Raw genomic sequence first — 26,903 nt, 5'->3', positions numbered from 1 at the left:
TACATTTACTCAAAAACTGTAGGCTTTTAAATATGAAGGACGGCACCTGCCAAAATCCAAAATATATGAATAAATAAATTTGTATTGGTTCCCACTCTGAACAAGCTAAACCTTGGGGAGGAGTTTAACGATGGGTCTGCGAAACACTTCAACTTCAGGTGGTTGACCTGCAGCAGCAGGCTGACGACCCGCTGTACGGGGCTGGGAATGAAGCGGCTAGCTGGCATCCATCTATGCACTCTGACCCCATAACAAATGTTGAGTAACAGCCCCCTCACTTGCATAATGAGGCAGAAAAGCATAAAAGAAATGTAAAAAAGAAATGTGTAAAGGAAAGAATATAGAAATAAATAAGTTTGGGGAAATAAATAAGGGGTGAAATGCAAAGGGAAAATTGTGCATAAACAAAAAAATGCAAAAAATACATGAATAGATACATGCATTTAAAAATAGATAAAAAAATAAGTGCAAAAATAAATGAATAAATTAAGACATAAATGCAAAAATAAATAAATGCATTTAAAAAATAAAGACATAAATAGATAAAAGGGAAAATTAAACAGAAAAGTAAACAAATAAGGGAATTAATACAAAGATAATAAATAAAGAAGTAAACTAAAACAGAAATACCAATTTATGTCACATTGTGTCAATTGATTTTGGCTACATTTATTTTTAATATTATTTTTGCTACATTTATTTTTAATATAATTTTTTCGCCATTTGATAACATATTTATTCATGTATCGAGTCATTTATTTATTGATTTATTTATTCATTTATTATTGATTTTGGTAGGTTCTGTCCTCCGTATTTAAGTACAGTTTCATAATAGTGTCATGTCTGCATTGGATTTAAAGTTGTGTTGCAGTGCCTCATTGTGACCACTGGAAAGCAGTGAACCTTCGTGATTTTTATTTAATTTTGTACTTTTCAAATAATGCCCAATTTTATTCATATAAAGCAACAAAACCCATTCCTAATATATCCACAGCAATTTTTTAAAAATAAATAAATAAGTAAAAACAGGATGAATAGGCTGTGACCTCTGACTCACACTCCGCAGCAGCAGGTGGCGGTAACAACATCTAATGCACTGACAACTACCGATAAAACCCAAACAGAAGAAGTGGAAGGCGGAAATAATCTCTATCAGCTGACGCGTTTTGTTTTGGTCTCCTCCCAGCTAAAGCTAAAGCTAAAGCTCTAGCTGCACTTCATCTGTTTGGATTGTTTCTGTGACAGCTAACGCAAAATGAAGAAGTTTTTCGATGACATTAAGAAGGACATGAAGTTTAAAACTGCGGGACCCGGGAAGAAACTAACAGAAGAAGCCGGCAGGTAAATAAACTAAATACCTCTCATAGCTAAAGATAGCCACATAGCTATCTTGAAAACATTGAGTTAGAACATAGCTAGCTGCTGCTCATCTATGATTATTAGATCACTTATTAAGATAACTAGAACTATGTGATTTACTGTATGTTAGTATGTTATAATGGTCTATCTGTTAGCAGCTGGATTACATAACTCAGCTGAGCTGGGAGGAGCTCATCTAATGTCAGGAAAGCTAACAGATAATCCCTCAACAATCTTATTTAGCTGATGGTTTTAGTAACTTAAAGTGACTTTTACTCACAGTTAAGCCTCCTAATTTACTGACTACAAATAGCTGTGCCACTGACTGTTTGGATAGTGTTTCATTGTAAGCATGTGAAAGCTATAAACATGTATACAATTCATTAAGCAAATTACAATATATAGATATTTAAAAAAAACATGCATGTAAATGGAAGAAAACAATAAAGAATAATTCATGTTTGTTGTGCCAATAAAACAAACAAATAAATAAAAAACAATTAATAACAATTTATTGCAATATCAAAGGATAAATGTAAAAAAAACAAAACAAATAAAAACCAAACCCCCCCCCCCAAAAAAAACATGAATTAGAGGAGTAAATAAAAGGAGTGTGAGTTACATCTATTATGTATCTACAACTTTATTTATATGGCAGCTTTCATACAATCTTGCAGCCCAAAGTGCTTCACAGAGCAAGATAGACAAAAAAAAATAAAAACAAAAAAAATATAGACAATTATAAATAGAATTTTGCAGGACTAGAAATTATTATTTATTATTCAATTATTTAAAAACTAGTAAGAAAATCTTAAATCGATTCTAAAACTGATCTCTGTATTGTCTTGATTTTGTTGGACGTGTCTTATGTGTTAAAGCAACATTTGTGGCTATTTGGGAACAGAGAATTGAGGCCCAACGTGGAGCCACAGCAGGTCTCTTCACCTTGCTTTCCTGTCCTCATAACACTGTAGTTCCAAGCCCGAGGTGGTGCAGAGCAGCTCCAGTGCCAAGCAGCATCGCAATGCTCCCAGTGCCGGATCCCAGAGGGCCGGAGCCGCAGCCCTGGCCAGGATCGAACAGCATCCGCGGCCGAAGGTCCACACCTCTCAGGACGCCATCAGGAACCAGGGTGAGACAAGCATCCTTAAAATGAGTTGAATTCCACCCCCTCCTCACACGGGATGTGTATGCTTTGAGTAATGTTGCTTTCCTTTATGTTCTGACATGCAGTTGTCATAAGAGGTTCAGGGATTTGGAGCCCTAATCAACCCCAATTTATGGGCTGACTAATGCTATCTGATTATCTCAATTTTAGAAATGAATATTAGTGTCAATTCAGTACTATTATCACTGATACTATTTGTCTGATATGTATTTGTCTATAGAGGACGGAACCTACCAAAATAAAAAATAAATGACTCAATAAATAAAATAAATATGTCATTAAATGTAGCAAAAATAATATTATAAATAAATGTATCCATTCATTAATTAATAAAATGTGACATTTTGAAATTTCTATTTTGATAATTGATATTTCTGTTTTAATTTGCTTCTTTATATTACAAAAATATAAATACATACACACATTTAAAAATACATATAAAATAAATAAAAAATGAATGCAAAAATTTATAAAAAAAATATTTAAGAAAATACATAAATAAATAAAAAGGAAAATTAAACTAAAGAGTAAATAAATTACAGAATTAATAAATACATAAGGTAAATAAATAAAGAAGCAAATTAAAACATGTCACATTTTATCAATGAATTAATGCCTAAATTAATTTTGAATATCTTTGCTACATTAAATCATTTTTATTTATTTATTTATGTATTAAGTCATTTTTTTAATTTATTGATTTATTTTTGTTTTTGGCAGGTTTTGTTTCGTCCTCCATATTTTTGCTCTCCTATTGTACAGACAAATGACTACATTCTCCTCTAGAAAACCACGTAATCATGATAAAAACAGGCATTTTTGAAAAGCTTAACTCGATTTTTGTAGAAACCTATTACTGAAAAAGTAAAAACAAAATACATCAGTGCAAAACATTAGTGCGATCAATTTTGTTCTATAGACTGCAATATAAGAGTTTGATTAAAGAATAACAATTAATTTATTGCGTATGATCTGTTGGCATGGTAAAGACACATAATTGATGCATGATTTTCGGTATTTGGTTATAGTTAGAAGAGAACTGGAGGCGGCTGCACTGGCTGATAAAGAAAAGGCCGATGTAGCAGAGGTATGTGTGCCAGCGATCTTTTTGGTTAAATCATGACACCTTTAACTTTACACAGTGATCAGTGTTTAGTCTGACGACATCAGTGAATGACGATTGTTTCCAGGGATCCAAAGTGCCGGTGAAAGATCTCGCCTGTCTCTCAGTGTCAGGTGTGTATTTCACCTGTCCGCTAACTGGAGCCACTTTAACTAGGAGTGAGAGGGAAGTGCACATTAAAGAGGCCATATTAATGGTACGTCTGAAGATATTGTCACTTTTTTTTAAGCTCAAATTAGAACGTGTTTGCAGCATAATAATATAATCTGAATATATTATTCTACTGAGTATTGTTGACAAAACATGTCCTCTTGTTTCACTGTCAGCGGTTTGAGGAGGATGCTGTCGAGGCCTCTGTTATGATGGTCCACACGTTTAACAAAGACAGAGAGAAAGTGAAGGCTGCTGTGGACATCATAAGCAAGTAAGACACTTGACGATGTTTTCTACTGTTGTCACAGACTTGAACATTTCCATTAACATTATGTTTTAAACAATTGTGTTATTTCATGTTTTGTCAATAGGTATATTGATAATATATGTAAGAATCCCACAGAGGAGAAATACAGGAAGATTAAACTCAGCAACAAGGTGTATCAGGTGAGTTTGAAACTGGGGTCCCTCACTACTGTGTACTGTGGATATCGTATATAGAGCACCTTTAAAGACACATAAGAAAGGCCCAGACACACCAAACCGACAAACAACTAATGGCGTCGAAGATTGACTGTTGCGTCGCCTCACGTCGCCTGTGTCTTGACAAAAAAGTTACACTCGAACACACCGCAGAGGCTACAGCCGACGGCCAGTTAACACGTACATTTTGCACCTGCATGAGAGGAAATAACTCTGCGCACCAGCAGACAGCGGTAGTCTGTATTCATCATTCAAAAAGGGAAACGGGAAAACCAAGGACGGCGGATATGCAAGCCGTTGTTATGATACATACATGAAACAAAGCAGCGTTTGCCGACCATTTTCACACCACTCTCACTCACCACTTAGCTTCATTCCAGATGGCCATGCCGTGGTGAAAATATCCGTGTGTTGGAACGATCAGATGAGATGAAGATGAAAAATGAGAAGAGCCTTCTGTGTTTTTCCTCTTGACTTTACTCGTTGGCTTGCTTTCCTCACTTCCGTTTCTCTTCTCGTGCACTGATTCGTTTAAGCTGAACAGCCAATCAGAGTGATTTCTCTCACAGACGAGCTCCGCCGCTGAGTTAACATGCTGAATCGGCCGAAAAACTTCTGACACGGGCAGACTAGAGCCGACGGTGCGGGACACACCGAAAAAATTAGGCCCACAGACGCTCACTGACGGCCCGAAATTGTCCGATGGCCGACCGTCTGCCCGGTGTGTCAGGGCCTTTACCGGGCTTTTAACCCTAACCCTGAGGAAGGTTTATTTTTTTGCATTTCTTATTATCTTATTTTTCTTATTTCTTATATCACTCCCTCTTGATTTATTTCAGGAGAAAGTGCGTTGTGTGGAGGGCACTAGAGAGTTTCTGGAGGCTCTGGACTTCACAAGCATTATGCTTCCTATAGAGGGTCAAGGTAAATGAATCCTAACAAGCTCCTTATCAACGGGGTGTTGTCACAGTCAACAGATAATTTAAAAAGTCAACCTGGCAAACACAATTTTTTCATTAACATCCAGTCAGTTGTTAGATATTGTGATTTGTGCTTGCCTTTCAGAGGAGGACGAGGAGTTCCTGGTGTTACTTGTGCATAGTCCCGATGCCCTGGAGTTGATGAAGGAGAGGAGGGATCGTCTCCAGAGTGGAGAGCCGGTCAGAGCTCAGCTGGACCGACAGCCTCAAGTGTTCAGATCGTCTCCCAACGCTCAACGCTTCGAGCTGCCGCCAGAGTTCTACAACCTTTCAGCAGAGGAGCTCAAGAAGGAGCAACAGCAGAGGTACAGACTCAGATTAAGGGAGCTAAGTACAACCGAACTCTGAATAAGACATTTTCAGGCGACCAAAAAGGTTATAATTAACTTTCATGAACTGAAAATACACGGTGAAAGGGTTAAAGTTGTACGACGAAAACCACGGACAACGCCGTGGTAGCGACCTGTCAATCACAAGTTGGCCACCCCCTATAGCATCCCCTGCTTTATGGTCTATTTGACTCTAAATGGGACCATAATCTACTAAATGAACATCATGCTGTATTGAAGAAGACTTGAAACTAGTGACTGAGACCATAAACTCATGTTTACAATGTTTACTGAGGTAATAAATCAAGTGAGAAGTAGGCTCATTTTCTCATAGACTTCTATACAATCAGTCTTCTTTTAGCAACCAGAGGAGTCGCCCCCTGCTGGCTGTTAGAAAGAATGACAGTTTAAGGCACTTCAGCATCGGCTTCACTTTACAGACCCGGAGGTTGCTGCTTGAGTAAAGATTATCTGATTCCTAACATCTGCATTTTCTTGTTTGTCAGCATGCAGTTATGTAACCCATGATTAAATATTGCACAAGCATGACTAGGCCGCTGCAAAATACCACATAAATGTCTGCACATCAAATTGGTGGTTATTGCTACATAGCTTCCCAATCATCAGAGGCGTCGGATGAAATGTTGACATCTTCTAGATGCATGCAGTAGAGGTTGGCCTGTGGGTGCGATGAACAAAATGACATTCTCGAACACACCCATCAGTAATGTATGATAATGGACGCCTTCAGTCCTTCCCTGTTGTATGTGCACCCTAGGTGTGATCTGCACCTCTACTAGCCACGGAAATACTGAGACTGTGGTCTGGTTTAGAGAACCTGCACTCAATGACCTGCGTCTCTTTTGTGTGTTTTTTCCCAGGAGTGAGTTGGTGGAGAAGAACGCCATGCTGCGCACTAAAGTCATGAGGGAGAAAGAGGAGCAGAGGGAGAGAAGGAAATACAACTACACTCTGCTCCGGATCAGACTGCCTGATGGAAACCTGCTACAAGGTGAGAGCCTCTTATCAACCTTACCAAACAGAGTTGTGTTGAAAGCCTGTGATAGAAGTGAGTCAGTAAAGATGATGTGTCCTCCCCAGGGACCTTCTACGCGTGGGACCGGCTGCCTGTGCTGTTTGCGTTTGTTCGTGAATCCTTGGTGGACGGCTGGCAGCCCTTTGATCTCATCGCTCCTGGAAGTCAGAAACTACAAGAGTCTGAAGAAGTCGCTTTGGCAGAGTGTAACTTGGTGAGTGGAAACATAAAGTAGTGCATCTAGATTTTAGACAGTTTTTGTCACGTAGTCATATATTATTTAATTTTAAGGCTGGTGCTATAAGCAAATCTAATGAAAAGACAGAAACCAACAATGATTTGAGTCTCTTAGCAAGTGATATAGCATGTTCCTCTCCAAACATATATGAGCCACATTATTACACTGGGTGAAAATAGTCCCCAAAAAATGCATTGTGCAATGCGCCTGTTTGAGCAATGTTTGCTAGAAACCACAGAGCCCAGCTCTTTATAGGAAACCATTTAGTCTTTTTTCTGAAAGTGTATATTTGAGGCCAGTTTCTTTTTAAAGAAATATGTCTTTAGTAGGAACAAATTAGGTTGATGCCACAGACAGGACGCTAAATATGTAATTTTCTGCAGCTAGGTTTGGTTGACGTTGTGAAGTAACTTGGGATCATGGGAGATGTTGTCTTCACCACCATTGCCGTCAAACTTCCTTCAGTGTTCATCATTTAGGGTTTTTTTTTTATCAGGAGTAGAATTATCTTATTAATTAGAGGTGTCCTCCTCTCCAAAACAAACGGACCTGGTGATTAAAACCAGTAGAAACACTGAATAAAGCAGTTTCACCTCAAAAATCTGTGTTCAGCGGACACGGGACCGATAATGTTTGCTCAGCTTGTTTCTCTGATAACTTAAGATCCAGATGACCGAGGACTAAAATACTTCATCCGAGTTAAAAAGGACCAAGATATAAAAATTGTATCAGAAAAATGTCGCTTAAAACTGGATTAAAACTCAATAGAGCGCTGCAGGAATGAGTCCTAAAGCCCAGAAATGAGTTAGCATTTTAGCACTTCCGCTTCCCTCGTCTGGAAGTCAGTGGGTTTTTTAGTTAGATGCAGAGAAGAGATTTTAACGTTTTGTTCTACCATTTAAAATAAATATCACATGTGAATTGTGAAGCTTTTACGTGTCTTAAAAAATGAGACTACTAAACCAATGTAACATCAATAATTTAAATAATTGTGAGTTGCTGTTCCGATGCAAACTATGGTGTCTTCTATACAATCCAGTAGTATCAGTTTCCTGAAGTTAATATCAAATTGTGCCTGTGTGTTTTTAGGTCCCTGCAGCTCTGCTCACATTCGCCTGGGATGCAGCGGTGCAGGCGGATATCGCAGCGGCAGGTGGAAAGAGCCCCGCCCTCCTCAAACCAGAGCTGCTGGAAACCATTCGGACCCTGAGCTGAGCTGAGCCGAGCTGAGACTGTCCCTGCTATCTCCCCCCTCTGGCACTACTGGGGTTGAGCTGCCCCTTACACAAGACTAGTGATGCTAAATGCTAACTTAAGTCTGTAGCAGTGATAGACCAGGGGCAGCTTCACCCTAAGGCGGCTTGTTTTGCTGAGCATACCCTTCTCTCTCCATGTGGGGATAAAGTCACCCTGCAGCACGTTGTACTGAAGGACGCACTACTAACAGATGTGAGGAGAAGGCAAAGGGACATGTGTTGTTTTTGTTGCATCCTGAGCGTACTACACATGCTGTGGAGTAAAACAGACGTGTGGCAGCAGTCAGGTGTACTTCATGTGGCATGTTGAGAGACCTTGTTTTAACTGTGTCAACACTCCCCTCCCTCCCTAAACGATCCATCTTGCTTACACAACAGTTGGATTAACAGTGTGGCCGTAAGGTCATGTAGAGAGGCAAATCAAAGAGCGGTGAAGTAAATGTGGTCAGATGCTGTTGTGGACTTGTATTATTTGGTATCAGCAACGAGCTCCTTCCGTTTTAAAAGCTGCTGGGTGTCTGTCTCACTGGCTTTGACTTGAAATGCTATTAGTTTTGTTTGGCGGTGCTCGAATTTGAACAGTGTTTTGTCCGTCAACGTCTGATTCGGTGTGATAACGAGTCTGGCTTGCCTGTTTGTCCTCTGCTCTGCAGTGACCTTGCACTCCTTGTTGTACAACAGACTTATCTGGTTGCTTCGATAATTAAAAGTTAATGTTGCCACTGACAGGCTCAGATTGTTATTATAAATGTCTGACAACATTATGGAAAGAACCTTTCAGTGTAGGGCTTGGCGAAATGGCCAAAATCTTCTATCCCGATATAGGTAATTTCATATCTCGAAAGCGATACACGAAGCCTATTTTTGTATACTCCCGTGTGAATTAAATACTAGAGTTGTTCCCAATACCAGTATCGGAAATACGTCCGATACTGCCCAAAATTTGGTATCCCAGAAAAAAAGGAAGGAAGGAAAAAATGGTATCGGAACATTTCTATTAAATATGTGACAAATGAAAAGTACTGAGTATTCTCTCATTTTAAGAACTTTAGTGCAAAATTAGTGAAATTATAGAGGAAAAATAAATAAATATAGGCCAAGCTTATATCGCAATAGAAACAATATAGAAAAATACATACAATAGACATTGTTATATTGTTTTGATATATTTATATCGTCATATTGCCCACGATATAAAACCTCTTTGTTACCTTTCTCTTGATCCGGTCTGTTTGTTATTGTGTCCAAGTCCCGCTCAAGGAGAAGTCTCGTTGTGAAATCTGAATATCCGTAATACTCTGGCTCGCCACTGAATTCAAAGACCTCGTCCACATTGTGGAAATCATCTAACTCTAACACTAAGCTACGCTATCTGTACTCCAACACAACAAATACTCGCAGTTTCCACCATGGATGTAAACCACCGCTGTCTTCACCAGAGTTCAGACTTTCCTTGAGCGAGACTCTTTCCATAATGTTGTCAGACACTTATAACAATCAGAGCCTGTAATGGTGAAAACAAGCACTTTTAGTGGATGTTAATGACGTTGCCAGCTTTCCCCAAAACCACCATATTGCAGCTGGTGAGCAGCTGCCGTCTACAGCGCTCTCCATCAATACTGGACCAGTTTCAGAAATTGTTGTCGCTATTAGTCGGTTAGACACGAAAACATGGAAAAATGGTGTTGACAAATACTTAAGTTACCCTTTAAAATGAAACATCATTTACAGACCAGAAGGGCACTCTGAGAGCACAGACCTCCGCCAAGGCCAAGAAAATCAAACCGAAAACAAAGTCCCCAATGTAGTACGTTTTATAAGTGTTAGCCACGTGCTGACAATGTGACGGTGATTCTAATACTAAAATATTTTCTTGTACTTTACCAGTTTTAAGCACTTTACAGGATTATTTAAAACATAGAGTGCCCTAAATGTAAAAAGAGAAAACTCAGACATATTACTTTATCCACACTACTCAACTGATAAATAGTGTAACTGCTGAAGCTTCATGTAAACAACTTGCTTTGGCATGCAGGCAGGCATGAATTACATTTCTGTTGTTAAAACTGACAGCATGGAGTCTTGTCGTCTTGATAACAGTGGTTTAATTAATCTTGTATTTGTTTGTATCAAACACATTTCCTTGAGATAAAAACGGTCTATATTTCAAACACTGTGGGAGTACATGAAAATGCAAATTCATAGCTTCTACCAGTCCAATAAATGCAATGGGAATTCATGTTAACCCCCATAAATTGGGTATCACTGTAAAGCTGAGACTCTTGTGGATCCAATGAGCCCATCTGTATTCATGTGTGATGATGTTAGTCTCCATAGTAGCCATTTCATTGTAGTGAGACCATTTAAAAATTAAATTTAGCACCAAATCTGCATTACAAATGGTATCAACCCAAAAATTGCTGCAACAATAGAGCAAGGGAATTGCCATCACACTTCTATCTTAATGTTCTAAACCCTTTTACACTTTCACAATTTATTCTAATGAATTCATGTTTATTTCTGATTTATGACTAGACTAAATTAATCTTCAGGTTCCCAGATTTCAGATGATGTACACCACTTCTATGTGACATCTACTGTTGACCTGCTATCTCCCCCTAAAGACACCCTTTACCCCCTAAAAAAAGACAAAAATGGGTCTCGGAGGGTTAAATGTTTTAGATCCACCGTTTCCCCCTGAAACATGTCATTGAAGGTTAATACATTTGTTTTGGTGGTGATTTTGCTGTAGATGAATCTATACCAGTTAATTCTGTAAAAGCTGATTATAGTTTCTCCTGCTTGTGGTTGGTTAAGATGACAACAACCTACCTCTCATTGCTTATCTGTCTAAAACATCCCAAATGATTTGTACACAAACAGAAATAGATCTTAAATGTCGAATTTTCAAAAGTAGAATTAATTGTCACCTCTTTAAACCTGTACTAATTATTAGTTGCACACCGAAAACACAACACATCATAACTGCGGGGTTATAATTTGTTGTCAAGTGTAACATTTGATTGATAATCCCAGATTATTTGCGAGGCCATAAAGCAACATTTTTTGCACTCCTCTGCTGCCGTCTTGTCCACCAGTTATCAGCCACACAGGTTATTCAATGGAAGGGTGTAAATGTTTTATCAGAATTGTAACCTTATTAAAATAACTAGTGAGCAGTTGTGATCTGTCCAGATGGTCTGAGTTGTATTCTGTTGCTTTTTAATAACCTGCCTGTAACCAAGATCGCTTGCATTGCATCCTCACTTTTGTTTAATAAACAGAATTATTATGAGGAAAGTCTGTGTTTGACTTCAACCTGTATCTAAAGGGAAGCTACCTTACAACCACTAACACATATATTTAGAATACATATCCCTGTCGGAAAGGGCCGTCTGACAGCAAGGTAAAGCGGTGAAAATATTCTCAATATGGCGTACACTTTGTTTGTTTGTGTTATTGTGTGACTTTGGTGTTTTTTAAAGGGTACACAATAACACAAACTAACTAACTGATCGAGCCAGCGGTAGACCAGCAACTCCCGTGCTCTGCAAGACAAAAGTTACTGTTTTTGTCAATGGAGTCTGGTGGCTTTGAAGAGAGCACAAATGGAGAACAGCTGCTTTTAAAAAAAGTATGTAATAAAGTAATGTTAAAAAATGTTTACAGTGACAATAATACCGTAACTTCCCATTTAGGAAACGGGTAGCAGAACTCGGTGCAACAGGTGTTGTTTAACGATGTAACAACAACTCCCCCATTCCATGTTCGTACCTTTTCTACAGAACGGCGAGGCGGAATAACAGCACAACATCTTTGCACTGAACAGGCGGTGTAAAAGCAGCTTCTGTTGAGCCGCCTTAGGCACTGCAGCATCTCCTATATTTTTAAACATCCAAGTCTCAACCTAAAACAGTCAAGTTCCTGATAAGAAATATATTAGCGTCACGAAGAAGTGTCGAGGAATGAATGGAATATAAAAGTGCAGTACTTTTATTCATGTTTAATGAATTTATCCTGTTCAAGTATTCTTGAAAAAAATACAGAAAATACATATTTATAAAACACTGTGACACTGGACCTAACTGTACAAGTACAGATCTAGCAACTACTCCAGTGAGTTGTCAGAGTTAGAAATTGCAGAATAAATGCACCCATTGAAATCGAAGGGAAATGTACAGATGGACTTTCAGCCTCTCATTTCCCCCCCAACTCTTATTTCGGTAAACTATATATATACACACACATTTAGACTAGAAGATATCCAATAACGTCATGAATTCAAACATTTCAAGAACTGTAAATAATGCTGTTCTTGATGCTTCTTCTCATGAACATTGGGCATTTTCCGTTCTGCTCTTCCTCCCTCTGCTCAACCCAATCTGCTGTAGCTAAAGCAGCGCCAGAGAGACTTTAAAGAGGCCCACGCCAAACATGCCTGACTGAAACATACTTCAATGCAAAGATCAGACACATAGTTAATGAACATTGGACAAAAGTGCCCCCAATAATCAAGTCAGACAGTCCTGATTTTATGCACATTTTACAGGCAAGGTGACTCCTGACTCATTTAAAATAATAAGAGACTTATAATACTGAGCAGAAGCCACCCGCTGTGAGTTGCCTGTACCAGAGTGTGGTGCTTCACCTTGCTGGAAGACTTTGATTCTGTCTTGGACACAGTAGAGTTCAGAGCCAGAAAGGAGAAGTTTACGAGGGAAACGGGGTAGCTTGGTTTAGAGGAGCCGGCCTCTCCCGTCCTCAGGCGGTGGCGAGTGTCGGAGCAGCGCTGGCCACGGGGAGAGCAGCTGTGTCCGAGGGCGTGACTTCCATCAGACAGTCTCCCTCGCTGGAGGAGGTCGGGCCTAGAGAGGAATATTTAATGAGGTTTCATTTAGATAATTTAAAAAAAACATACGCACTCATTTAAAACTGGATACTATCAAGAGTTAGCACCCAATACTAGGCCTGCGTCACACCCACACAGGCTGTCTATGGTTACGTACAGGCTACCGCCGTTCTGTTTCTTTGCAGAACATTTTGCCTTTCATGGTGGCGCCCATGTTAACAGCCCGGTGGAGCAGCCGCTAACCTGCTTCGCCTCGTACGTGTGTGGCGTCCACACGTACAGCATTGCTGTTGCGGAGCTGCCAGCCCTCAACAGATCATTTTCACGGTCTATTTTTGGCTGAGAACTGCACGCATCACGCGGGAAAAATAGGCGTCACACACGGTCCATGCAGACCCAACTCACATCTTACACCAGGAGTACCAACTTTTACCTTCTTGCAGGAGATATAGAGTCCCACGGTGCAGATTGAACCGTTACAAACATTCATTCTTGCCGATGTCTATTAAACTTCTCAACAACTCGTAACATAAAGCTATCATAAGGACAGTGCAATATGGTTGGAGAGTTTAATATGTTAAATTGGGACAGTGCAATATGTTGCATCTGTGTAATATTTGACTATTGTCTGTGCAATATGGGCGAGACGGTAGACGGTGCAGTGCACTACCTAGGTGCAATACCTGCCATGGTGTGTGTGACAGTGTGTGTGTGTGTGTGTGTGTGTGTGTGTGTGATAGTATGTGCCATTATGTACGTGGACTGTGTATGTGTTGAAACATCTGGTTCTGTGAAACTATTTCCCTGTCTGATGTGGAATTGTTTATTATTGTTGTTGATGCTGTTTTAATATAGTTTTTGTAACTGCAGTTGGACGGAGTCCAGGAAAAATTTCCCCACGGGGACAATAAAAGTATATCTTATCTTATCTCTTCTGTACAGCACCGGTCCAACGGCGTGACTCTACGCCGGATATTTTCTAACTCTTTCTTCATGTGGATTAAGATGTAAAAGGTTATGTCAGCTTTCGGTTTCTTCAAAGATGTAAATTCTTTTAAATGTAATGTAATGCCCAGTTTGGCTGTGGTGAAAAAAATTTTTTTCCCCCCAAATATTCTTTATTGCTGAGATCCAGGTTGCTCAGCAATCAGCTACAGTTCACTCACAACTCAAAATAACAGCATGGCTGTTACTATTAACTCTGAATGAATCAAATTACATTTACATTATGGGGCAGGCTACTCCCAAAATACATGTAGGCCTATACCTTATTTTATTCTTATCTTATCTGGAGCCAATAAGTATCCCTTTTAATTTTGTAATACCATGATAAACATTTAGGTCATATCGCCCAGCCCTATTATGAAGTGAATGCAATGGAATGGAGAAGGGAGAGTGCGACATCTAGTGGCTGAATGTTATGCGGTGTTATAAATTGTACCTTTAAAAGTTGACAATCACAGTTTTTTTATTCCACCTGTGTAACTCACCATTCTGTGTGGAGATGATGACACAGTCTTCCTCGTCGTCTTCCTCAGTGTCAGCTTGAAAACCGTCTGCCTCCGTTGCTTCAGTCTGGCAAATACAGAGATTTAAGACTATTTCAGACAATAATAGGCTACAATCAGTATGTTAAAAGTGTATTTCCATGAGATAATCTTTAAAAAAAACAATACCAAAAAGTGCTACTAAATTAAGTGCGCAAAAAAACTTAAATGTTGCAGTGAAGTCTGCATGGTAATTTAAAAATGTGTTTGTGTGTGTTTCTCTACCTGCTCGGGGTCAGTACATCTCTTCATGAACTTGGTGATTGACATGCTGCCCGTGCTCTTCCTCTTGTTGGAGGATGAAGACGTGGTGGAGGAGGTCTGTGGCGTAGTGGGAGAGTTTCCCTGAGAGCCTGTGGCTGCCTGGGGTTCTTCGCGGGAGTCTTCTCGAGCTCCTGAGGTGAGGTAGGTCCAGTGGCAGGGCACAGGAAGAGCCTCCTGCCCACAACGGGTCAGGACCTCTGTGTGCACATACCAGCAGCAGCGTCTGTAGGTTGAGCGCTTCTCATAAACAGCATTGCTCTTGATGAGGCGTTTCACCTGTATTCTGATGAAGGAGGGAGGGAAAAAAAAGGTAATTATAACTGACATAAAGAACTAATATTTATTTCTCAATAAGATGTACAGCGACTTGTTGAAGCTAATTATTTTCTTTTTAAATAAATGCCTCGCGGTGGATCTAATTTATACAGAAGTGAAGAGTGGTTCATGTGGATTTGGAAAAGTAACGGATGAATATTTAAAAGAAACTTTTTAAGTGTTAAATTTGAGAACTGAATTTGATGCGGTGGTAAAATTAGTGTTTAATTGGGTTTCATGACATTTTAGGAGGTAAATTTGTTTGAGTCAGTACAACTTAACGTAAACCTAATTACAATCATCATATACATACATACATACATACATAAATACATACATATATATATACACGTGAAATTTGACCTCTTTATTTAAATTTAACCCATCCTAAGCATTGTAGGAGCAGTGGACAGCTGTAAAGAGCCCGGGGAGCAACTTGGGGTTCAGTGCCTTGCTCAAGGAGACTTCAACGTGTGGACAGTAGGAACTGGGGATCGAACCGCCGACCTTTTGGTTAAAGGACGACCTGCTGAGCTTCAGCCTAAATTATGATTATTATTATTAGCAAGATATTGATAAGTTTACACAGAGCTTGTTATCACCAAATATTGTTGTTTCACCTGGTGGGGATGTTTTCTGCTGGGCTCTGAGGGCTGGACAGTTCAGGAGGTGATGAGGAGGAGGAGGAGGAGGAAGAGGAGGTCTGCTGACGACAAAACTCCTGAAACTCAGTGATGATCACTTTGCTGCTGTTGAGATTGCCGTGCAGCAGAGGCAGCAGCTGACCGAGTACTGAGGGAGAAAAGAGCATTAGAGATGTTTTTAGATAATAAATAAGAAACATTTTAAAGTAATTTTGTTACAAACTTTAAATCAGTGGTTACCAAACTTTGCCACGCCAAGGACCCCTAAGTTGACACAAATTAGACCACGAACCCGTTTGATTCTGTCCCAGGGTCCCCCATCTGATAACTCACAGCTCAACTGCTCAGTTCATCAGGTCCCTAATGGATCATCACCTAAAGAAAGGCAGTTCTCCAACTTTAATCGAAGTGAGTCACGTCACACTTACATTGAGCTTCTCTCTGACGCTTCTGTAAAGACGCCTCTGGACTGGGGCTGGTGTTGGCCTTGGGTAAAGGTTCGACCAGACACACAGCATAAGGCTGTAAGAGCTGCAGACCAGGTCCTTCTCCCTCCCAGACGCAGCCCCTCACCACCGGGTCCAGCACCTTCATCTTCTTCTTGGTGGACATCAACTCATCCCATTCCTTTGCTTTCACTTTCTGACGGAGTTTCTGCTTCTCCAGGTCACCGCCCTCCTGGGAGGTTACATGTGTGTTAATAGTGGTGCAAACAGGAAGCAGAAACTTGTCCAAAAGTACTTCCGGTTTGTCAGATTAAGGAGAGGCAAATTCAGATTTATTGAACCAACATTGCATCTCCGTTCATACCTCTTCTTCTGGAGCCCCCTCATCTTCTGAGAGGTAGCCATGAGGAACAAAGAAGCCATCATCATCACTGTCATCATCACCTCCTTCCTCCTCATCTTCCTGAAAATGATCAGCAGTTCAAAGTCTTTTAAAAATGTAAAATCATCTCCTTGTCCATACTACTTTCCTTGTTGTGAAGATACAAGATAAATATGATAACGGTGTGCGCTTTGTTGCACAAGAGTTCAGAAAACTCATAAAAGCCTATTTCCTTCCATGCTGTTTCATTCAGAAAAGACATTCCAACAATGCTTAAAGTTCCTGTGAAACACAAATTAGAGCGTCTTTAACTTCTGCATGGTGACGTATCTCAGAGAGAAATGGAAAATTTAAATGGCGTACAGTCACAAGAAGGATTTATATCAAATCGCAAAAAGTGTCTGTTTAGCACAATAGCAAGCTACAGAGCAGAGGACTGTTGGCTCCACAAACACACCCTCTCCCTCACCTGTTGTTAGATCAGAATGAGGACCAGGGAAAGATTAAAAGGGAAACTTTGCTGTTTTTAACTGGCTTTAGGGTACTGCAGCATGGGCAGTACATGCAGATGTACGGCGCCTGGAGCGCCCCGCCGGCAAAAGTCCGCTGGTCGCGTCACATCATCTGGCGGTCTTTTACCGTTCACTGCATGTACTGCTGCGCTGCAGTGACACAGACCGGATTAAAACTGGAAAAATTTATTTTTCATTTCATGTGGACTTTGATGGTTTGCTTTAATTATTCAGATAATTTAATTTGACTACTTGGTGTGATACAGATTAACTAACAAAGGTCAGCTATACATAAAGTAAAAGTACTTTAAGGTACCATTTCAATCTCAAAACTTGTACTTTTATGTATACTTTTTATTTATTTATTTATTTTAAAGAATGTTTTAATTGCCTTTATGTTTTTTGTTGTCCAAGTTACATTTATGTAACATGCAGGTGCAAGTGGAGAAAAAAATCTTTTTTGGTTTTGTTGTGTTTAAAATTTAGAGTCAACAGCCAAATAGCAAACTTTTCAATGGACCAACCAAATTCTCACTTGTCCTGTTAAAAAATGACCATGTTTGCCTAGTGGTTATTCCATAAAATGGTCGCTGCTCGCAGCTGCTCTGCTAGTTTCAAGGCCCTCAATGTGGTGTATTGAGAGAAACAGTGGCTGCCCGAGGCGTTGGAAATCTAAAAATGTATGTTTTAGTTGGCAATAGTGCTAACTACACACCATTTGTAGATGCCAGGGTACGTAGAGGTACTTCTGCATGTGTTTTAAACTATAATACTGGACAATGATGTCGATACTACATAAATAGAGAAAATGTTGGAATGTGCATCTTTTTTCACCCTCCAATGAAACTCACCCCTTCACTGTGTGACAGGGATTCTCCTGGTTCCTCTTCTTCCCATTCTTCATCACTAACCACCTCATAGTCTAACAAATCCTGTGGTGACAGAAAACAGAGATTAGTCTCACAGCTACAATTCTTAGATAAAGTCAAAATATTAAATGAAAGCTATAATCCATTTCATCCAACATTTAAAAAAAAAGTAAGTTATGCTTAGTACAGTTAGGATCTCATAATTGTGGGGTGACGAGTAAAATAGTTTTACCTTGTCTTGTCTGAGAGGGCAGCGAGGGGAGATGTGTGAACTCTTCTTACTCCAGGTGCCCCAGTACGCTGGACGGTAGTTCGCGTGGAACTGCAGCAGCTTCATGGATCCATAACGTTTACGATCTGGCACACCGTCTGGTTTAGGCCCTTCTGTTGTTATACACTCGCTGAGAAAACAGTAGGAGGAAGATGGAGAGAAAGAATGTTTAACCATGCAGCTACAGGAAAATTTAGTTGGATTTGTTTTTCAAAATCTATAACGTAGTCACACATGATGTACTGCACGAAGTATCTGAAGTTACAAAAAACATCGAATAACTTAAATAAAAAACAGCTTTGTTTGTTCTGGCTGAGATTGCTAAAGTAATGCGTCAACCATGGTGTACAAAAGTGAATATAACAGGAATTCCACATCCATAAACCTTTTTGAGCGAGTTGAGCTTTGAATAAACTGCACAAAAAAATGCCAAAATCTGGCTTATTTGGTAAAATATATGTAGGTAACAAATAGAATCACTGAAAATTCATAATTGGTTTGGAAAGCGCAGTTGTTGTTGAGCTTTTTCCTGCATGGACATTTTTATTAAAGGATTAGCGACACTTGATAAATGAGAACGGCTGAGAAAATGATGTTATGATATAAACACGATGGAGAATATTCGATGTTTAGCAGATTGGTTCGGTGAAGCTCTTTCCACGAAGGATACACAGAAGACAGCGAGTGCATAATTGCACTGCCTTTGTGTCTTATATGAAGCATTTTGAATTGCCTGGTTGTGTTATACAAATCAATTTGCCTTTACTTACGTACAATTTCAAAAAACGTAATCTATAATAATCAAACTTTACCTAAGCTGGATGGTGTACAATAGTCTCCATTTTTGTTAAGAATTGAAGCATGGTTATGGTCTTTAAAAAATGGCTCAATCTGGTGGAAAATAGTAAAAACTACAATTATGAAGCCAGGCTGATATAATAGCATGATGCTGTACTGGCTGTGGGATCAAAAATTGTGGTTTTAATGGGTTTCAATGGGGACATTTTTGTCCTCAAGGGTCTGAGTGTATTTTGGCTGGCCAACATTCGAGAGAGAGAAAAATAATAAATAAAAAAAATCCCATTGCCAAAATGTATGCCACATAATGCATCGAAAAATTAAAAAGCCAAAAATGTCCCTCAAGATGCATTAGGGTTAAATTTCGGGGTGGGGGGAGAAAAGAAATTTGATCGTGCATCCATAAATTTCTGCCCATCTTTTAACTGATCATTTCAATGGTAATTTCATTTAGCTTATTTCTGTATTTTCCTAGTCATTATAATACCACCATGTATAATGGGACGGACGGTCGTACGGACAACCAGAAAACATAATGCCTCCACCCACGACTGTCGCTGGTGCGGAGGCACAAAAATAAAGCACAAATCTCATTTTGGAAGTAAATACAAAGCTCACTGGATATGGGACAACCATGGAGAAAACAGTGTACATAAATTAGGATAATCACTATTGCCAGTCTTACCAGAGTGAGTCTGTCTGTCTGGGCTTGGTGGGTCCTGAGCTGCGAGGTTTTGGCCCGATCCAGTCTTTCAGTCCATTCAAGTTATCAGCAGGATTCAACAAACAACGGTCCAGTTCCTCCAGAACAGAGTCCTCACACTGAACCCGGCATAGTGGTGCCAGAGCCATGTGCTTCTTTATCTCAAATGGAGCAAACTTCCCACAAGCAGCTGCAAGTGACTGAAATGGCAAAGTTGCAGTTATATTATTTGTATTTATTCATTCAGTTGTCTATCTTAGTTAAGGGGAGTGTACAGGGGATCAGAGCATGTGTTAAAACTCAATCAAACACTAAGCTAATGACGATTATGAACTAAAAACAAACAGTTTATCGAGGGATAAACCCAGCTGAATTATAAAATGTGATATCTACGAACCTTTGGAGCCTGTTGGATCTTGGGTTTCTGCAGAAAACGTGTAATTTCTGCTTTCTCAGCTTTGAGGCGCTGTAAACAGATAACACATTGGTTAACAGACTATTCGGTAATGTCGTAGCTTCTACCTAGCTCAAACAAACACATCAACTTACATCCTTTTCTTCTTTCAACCGTTTCTCTTCTTCCTTCATTTGCTTCTCCTCTTCTTTCTTCCGTTTCTCTTCAAGCTTTGCCCTAAAAACAAGTTCAAAACAAAACATTTAGTATACAAAAATCAACCAACAGGGATTTATGAAACTGAAAACGTGCCAAATGGATGAGCCTTGATTTAAGAGTGACGGGGACCTTGCATTACTCACTCTAGCTTTGATTTCCGTAGCTCCTCTTTTGCTTTTAACTTGTCTGCCTTTTCCGCCTTTTCCTTCTCCTCCTTCTCTTTTTTGTCTTGTTTTTGTTTCTCTTTTTTGTCACGTTTCTCCCGTTTCTCCTTTTCTTGCTCATCCTTTAGCCTGCGAGCCTCTTCTTTCTTTTTCTCCTTCTCAGCTTTAGCCTCTTCCTTCTGGCGTTCTTTCTCCTCTCGCAGACGAAGCTTCTCTTGTTCACCCTACAATTGCAAAAATGTAGTCAGCTTTTCACTTTTACTTAAATAAAAGTTTTAATAAATGAGACAAAGTGGGTGAAAATTATGACACATAACAAATCAGGTTGTGTTTGTTATTAAAAAGATGACTAAGATATATGAAACAGAATTCAAAGTAATTTGCGGTCTAAAGTCCCACCTTCAATGAGCGTCTTTTGAGGATTTTCTGATCTGATGGTGTCTTGGGGGTGGTCTTTGGCTCCTATGAGGATAGGGAAAAAATAAAAAACAAAAAATTACAATCTTGTCAAATGTGTTTAACACAATGTCATCAAGTCTAGTCAAGGTTTTATTTGTGCGCTTTATAGCTGACAAATTACAAATATTGGACTATATTTTCAACTTCGACCTTCATACTGTGGGTGTTTCACAAATATTCTTGAGTGTAGTGCAACTATTAAATTAATCGCAAACTATTTTGATAATCGATTTATCGGTTTGATTCATCTTTAAAGAAAAAAAAAGTTAAAATTCTCTGATTCCAGCTTCTTAAATGTGAATATTTTCTGATTTCTTTACTCCTCTGCGACAGTAAACTGAATATCTTTGAGTTGTGAACAAAACAATATATTTGAGGACGTCATCTTGGGCTTTGGGAAACACTGATCGATATTTTTCACCATTTTCTGACATTTTATAGACCAAACAACTAATCGATTAATTGAGGAAATAATCAACAGATTATTCGACATTGAAAATAATCATTTGTTGCAGCCCTACTTGTGTGTAAATATCTACAATATATCTGAAAGCACTTATAGGCCTCCTCAAAAGGCTGTCACATTATTAATAGAGGTATTTGTCTCAATTAACACACATTGGCTGTATTGAGTGTCAAATATGTAATGTGATAAGAGCAGTGGAAAAACATTCAACATAATTAATTATGATCAATTGTTATATGTTTTTTATGAGTAAATATGAAGAAATTATTAAGTTAACATGTTCTCAAAATCTCTCTAATCACTAAACCATTAACAGCTCATTGTTTGAAAAACTGCTTTCACCACATGCTATACTTTGTGATGAACCATTTATTTTTGTGTGATGTATGCATATATTATAAATGAACTCTTAGGAATACTGAAAAATGTATACTGTGTGATATTGCATCAGTTAATACTACACAGCCCCAAGTGGGATTAAATAAAAAGCAAGAAATGGGAGATGTACATACTGTAGGTGTACCAGTGGGTGTGGGGTCATCAGTCTTGGATTTCTCTGGTGAGCTCTCAGATGTGGAGCTGACTGATGAAGGTGACAGCATGGACCTGTTTCCTAAACTGGAAACGTTTCCTAAACTGGAAACGTTTCCCGACTCATCCTGCTCCTCTGGCTCACTTTCAGAATCCTGCGTTGTGTCGAGCTGCGAAATAGATGCTGTCTGATTACCATCTTCTTCTTCTTCTTCCTCCTCCATCTCTTCTTCCTCATCTTCGCTAGCTGCTGTGCAGTCTAAAGTGTGTGTTTTAGGAGTGTGATCAGCATTGCTGGATTTCCCAGAAGATGCAGTTTTGTCTTTGCCCTGATGCTTGTCTTTTGCTGGGAGGCAGGGTGAGGCGGGGGCCGGTGAAGCAAGGTGCTTTACGGGAGATGACGTTTTGTCCTCGGTCAGATCTATAACCATGTTCTCATCTTTAGGGCGCCTACGGCTCAGGAAGCCATCAAGGGGCCCGCGACCATTAACCAAAGGTGGTCCACTGTGTACAGGGGGTTCAGAGGGCTCATTCTCATTCTCCCTGTCTGAGACGTCTGGTTTGGGGCAGGCATGTGCACAAGGGCGTTTAGGCGGCTGGTTCTCTTTAGGTTCAGGGTTCATGCGCTTGAATGGGAGACGAGCTGCAGGCAGAATTAAAAAAAAAAACAGTGTCACAATAATGGCTGTTGTGTTGCAAAGTTATTCATCAAAATACAGTCTGAGAGCAACAAAAATTAAACAAGTTAAATAAATATTTGTAAAAGTTAATGAACGTGTTAATTGGATAGACTACTACATACAAAGTAATGTTAGTGACAACACAGATTTAAGGTTAAAAAAGTGTAGGCTTCATTGCTGTACAGGGCAACTGTAACCATATGGTTGAATTTTAACTTGTTAAGCTCTTATGTGTATTTGTAGGGTTGATATATCCATAATTTGAGCATGTGCTAATCATTTTAATACTCTTCTGCACAGTGAGGCATACAGTTTATTAATTAAACACTGGTATTGGATTGGCACTCGGTATTGGCTGATAGTCAAAGCCCAGGTATCGCTATTGGGACGGAAAAAGTCGGATCGGTGCATCCCTAATTATTATTATCAGGAGAAAAGAAGCAATACATAAAAGGTGCAGCAATCATTAATAGGCAACGTAAATGCAGGGTATATAGTATTAAAATGATCAACCCTCCATGCTAGATTATCATCATGGCATCTGATAATGTCTTATTCTCATAGGTAATATCTAAATAGTGTCTAGGGATGCACCGATCCGACTTTCCGTCCCAATAGCGATACCTGGGCTTTGGGTATCAGCCGATACCGAGTCGAATCGTGCATCAGCAACTTGGTAAAAAATCTTCAAAATTATCAGGAATTATAATTCAGTTGTAAACCTTTTTAATGCAAAATGTCAAAACTAACTAAAATAACAGTATATAATGTATATAGTATATAATCATAGAAGTGAATTGAATAGATCGGCCCAATTTTCACCCATACCCGATCTAGCTATTGGAGTCAGTATCGGCCTGATATCCCTAATCATTAATAAGCAATGTAAATGCAAGGTATGGTAAGACATGGATAGTATTAAAATGATCAACCCACCATGCTAGATCATCATCAATGGCATCTTATTCTCATTGGTAATATTCAAATAGTGTCAAACATTAAACATTGTATTTAATTACATAAATGCAAGTCCATATTTACCTTGGATAAATTTCTTGTTGGCATTTTTACTTGACTTACAATCCATGCCTGAAAAGAACAAAAACATGGGCACATCAGAAAATAATACTTTACACTTAAAAATATTAAACATGATTGGAATAAGAATCTGGTTGTTATATTAGTCACAGCAAATCCATCAGTTTTCAGAACTGATAACAGTTTTTGTAGCAGATTAAAACACAATGATGACTTAAAATGGCAATCACTTAAAATAAAGCCTTCAGTATAAAACCTATTTGATTAACTATTTTTAAAATAACAATAACCTATGCACGGATCACACATTTAACGCATTAACAACTCCACTCAGCCATTTTATTATTAAGACTCCACTTACGGCAACGTAACATTAGTTCACTACAGTAATAACTACATGCCAGTGCCTCTAAATCACACTGTATTACTATGAAAGTCTATAGAATAGCACAAACGCCCCGAGAGTATTCTTTTTAAAGTGTTGCATTAAACGTCACATTAGTTTACAACGTCGGTGTGCTAACGTTGCAGTGTTACAATGAGTGTAATGGTTGTGTTTGGTTTGCTCCTCCCGCCAACCGGTTTTTATTAGTCAGTGCTGCAGGCCCAGTCCAGTCCGCAGAGCAGGCTCTGTCTCTGGCTGTCAGGCAGAGGATGCATGACCGACCACAATACTGAAAACTTCACACTAGTTATGCATTTACGAGAAGTTATTATAGCCACAAGAAACTTGTGTGAAGGAGCGAAGACAACAAAGCAGCTCTGGAGTTTCACCTCTGAAAACCGCTTTCATATGGGGCGCTAACCAATTCACAGATGCTAACGTGGCTAGCCTGTGTGCTAACGTAACAAAACTAGGAGGCACCTTGGGCAATGACTTGGTAACAGAGCAAGTTTAGATTAACAAGCAGGGTTGGAATTTTTTTTTGTCTACCTCCCACTGTGGCTGGTGGCTGACAAATTTTACCAGTCAATCAATAGTCTATTGTTTTTTGGGGGGCTGGTGAGTGAAGCAAATCTAGTAGCTGCTTACATATTTTATCAGCAATTGGCTGGTAACTGGTGCTAATTTCAAACCCTGTTAACAAGCTAAGGTTACAGTCTTGCGAAAACACTGGTAGTTTGAGGCCTAACTTACTCAAACATAACAGTTATAGTGTCTCATTTTAAGGTTAAAGTTACATGAGCAGCAAGTTAGCTCACAGTGCTAGCTTCAATGTTAACTAAACTTAAGCAACAGACATTTATCTTTGTCATCCTTTTGTGTAGTCGAAACCATAGACAATATATTGGTCGACACTGGTAGTTTGAGGCCTAACTTACTTAAACATAACGTTATAAAGTTACATGATAACATTAGCAGCAAGTTATCTTACAGTGGCTGGCGGATTAGACATGTTTACCAGCCAATCAATAGACTATTGGGTTGTTTGTGGGCTGGTGAGTTAAGCAAATCTTGCAGCTGCTTGCATATTTTACCAGCATTTAGCTGGTAACTGGTGCTAATTTCAAAACCATGTTAACAATCTTGTGAAAACATTGGTAGGTTGAGGACTAACTTACTTAAACATAACAGTTATAGTGTCTCATTTGACATTATAAAGTTACATGATAACATTAGCAGCAAGTTAGCTCACAGTGCTAGCTTCAATGTTAACTAACACTAAACTTAAGCAACAGACATTTATCTTTGTCATCCTTTTGTGTAGTCGAAACCATAGACAATATATGGTCGACACTGGTAGTTTGAGGCCTAACTTACTTAAAACATAACAGTTATAGTGTCTCATTTGACGTTAAAGTTACATGATAACATTAGCAGCAAGTTAGCTTACAGTGGCTGGTGGATTACACATTTTTACCAGCCAATCAATAGACTAATATTGGGGTTTTTTTTGGCTGGTGGGTCAAGAAAAAATTAGCAGCCACTTGCACATTTTTACCATCATTTGGCTGGTGGCTGGTGCTAATTTAAAACCCTGTTAATAAGATATGGTTACAGTCTTGTGAAAACACTGGTAGTTTGAGGTCCTAACTTACTTAAACATAACAGTTATAGTGTCTCATTTTAAGGTTAAAGTTACATGAGCAGCAAGTTAGCTTGCAGTGCTAGCTTCAATGAGCTGCTTGCATATTTTACCAACATGTTGGCTGGTAATTGGTGCTAATTTCAAACCCTGTTAACAATCTTGTGAAAACACTGGTAGTTTGAAGGCCTAACTTACTTAAACATAACAGTTATAGTGTCTAATGTGACGTTATAAAGTTACATGATAACATTAGCAGCAAGTTACAGTGCTAGCTTCAATGAGCTGCTTGCATATTTTACCAGCATTTAGCTGGTGCTAATTTCAAACCCTGTTTAACAAACTAAGATTACAGTTTTGTGACTGGTAGTTTCAGACCTAACTTACTTAAACATAACAGTTATAGTGTCTCATTTGACGTTTTAAAGTTACATGATAACATTAGCAGCATGTCAGCTCACAGTGCTAGCTTCCATGTTTTTGGAGAGATCTGAGCAGATTTTCAAATTAACAGTTAGCTAACGGCTGGTAACCATGACACTAACTAACTGGTAACGGTTGGTAACCATGACACTAACTAACTGGTAACGGTTGGTAACCATGACATTGACTAACTGGTAACGCTTGGAAAACGTTGCAAACGTTAACAGACATTTATCTTTGTCATCCTTTGGTGTAGTCGAAACCACAGACAATATATATAGTGGTAACTACACTGCGACCATTTTATAATAATAATAGACATCTGGGCAAGTTAATAGAAGAGGTAAATGGCATTAACTCACCTCTTCTCCGGGGTGTCGACGCTGATAAATGACCGTCCACGGAGAGGTTATCCGCCGCCAACATCCCAGTAACTAAAGCCGGTTCTCCCTCAGGTTTACGATATATTAACCCGTAAAAACAACGGCACAGGTTTGAGTAAACACCCGAGAATACCCCCCGACAGCGAACCAACTATTACGCTGCTATTTAAACGACATTTATTACTAATTTATTTCACATACTCTTTCCGCGTCTCCCACCATACTCCCTTTACCCCGCTGCTTTGCCTCGCGCTCCCAAATCCGAATTGGCGGGAGTGTGACACTTCCATCAATAACCGTCGCTGATTGGTCAAAGCCAAAGTTACTGATCACCGGTGGAGGACGTTTGTTTTAATCAACTGCGCTACACGTTGAGGCGGTGTTTCGTGTACTA

At 39.2% G+C, this 26,903-nt stretch overlaps 2 protein-coding genes across 2 annotated transcripts; one reads left to right on the top strand and one right to left on the bottom strand.

The window, feature by feature from the left end:
- Positions 1–1,039: 1,039 nt before the first annotated feature.
- ubxn6 (UBX domain protein 6) lies at positions 1,040–8,851 on the top strand. Its single transcript, XM_037770804.1, has 11 exons — positions 1,040–1,341; positions 2,334–2,491; positions 3,556–3,614; positions 3,718–3,846; positions 3,977–4,074; positions 4,175–4,250; positions 5,126–5,210; positions 5,352–5,571; positions 6,477–6,607; positions 6,697–6,845; positions 7,959–8,851. Exons 1-11 carry the CDS (start codon positions 1,256–1,258, stop codon positions 8,082–8,084), a joined length of 1,317 nt encoding a protein of 438 aa, XP_037626732.1. The 5' UTR covers positions 1,040–1,255; the 3' UTR covers positions 8,085–8,851.
- Positions 8,852–12,095: 3,244 nt separating this feature from the next.
- chaf1a (chromatin assembly factor 1, subunit A (p150)) lies at positions 12,096–26,797 on the bottom strand. Its single transcript, XM_037770665.1, has 16 exons — positions 26,489–26,797; positions 23,680–23,727; positions 21,940–22,601; positions 20,902–20,964; positions 20,482–20,726; positions 20,275–20,356; positions 20,123–20,191; positions 19,708–19,925; positions 18,186–18,354; positions 17,936–18,016; positions 16,555–16,653; positions 16,173–16,422; positions 15,721–15,892; positions 14,747–15,068; positions 14,465–14,549; positions 12,096–12,990 (listed from the first exon to the last, which is right to left on the bottom strand). The coding sequence occupies exons 1-16, from the start codon at positions 26,550–26,552 to the stop codon at positions 12,887–12,889; spliced, it is 2,733 nt and encodes a 910-aa protein (XP_037626593.1). The 5' UTR covers positions 26,553–26,797; the 3' UTR covers positions 12,096–12,886.
- Positions 26,798–26,903: the final 106 nt, after the last annotated feature.

Source organism: Sebastes umbrosus, chromosome 5, assembly GCF_015220745.1.
Source record: "Sebastes umbrosus isolate fSebUmb1 chromosome 5, fSebUmb1.pri, whole genome shotgun sequence".
Lineage (NCBI taxonomy): Eukaryota > Metazoa > Chordata > Actinopteri > Perciformes > Sebastidae > Sebastes > Sebastes umbrosus.
This window is presented reverse-complemented; position numbering and strand designations above follow the sequence as displayed.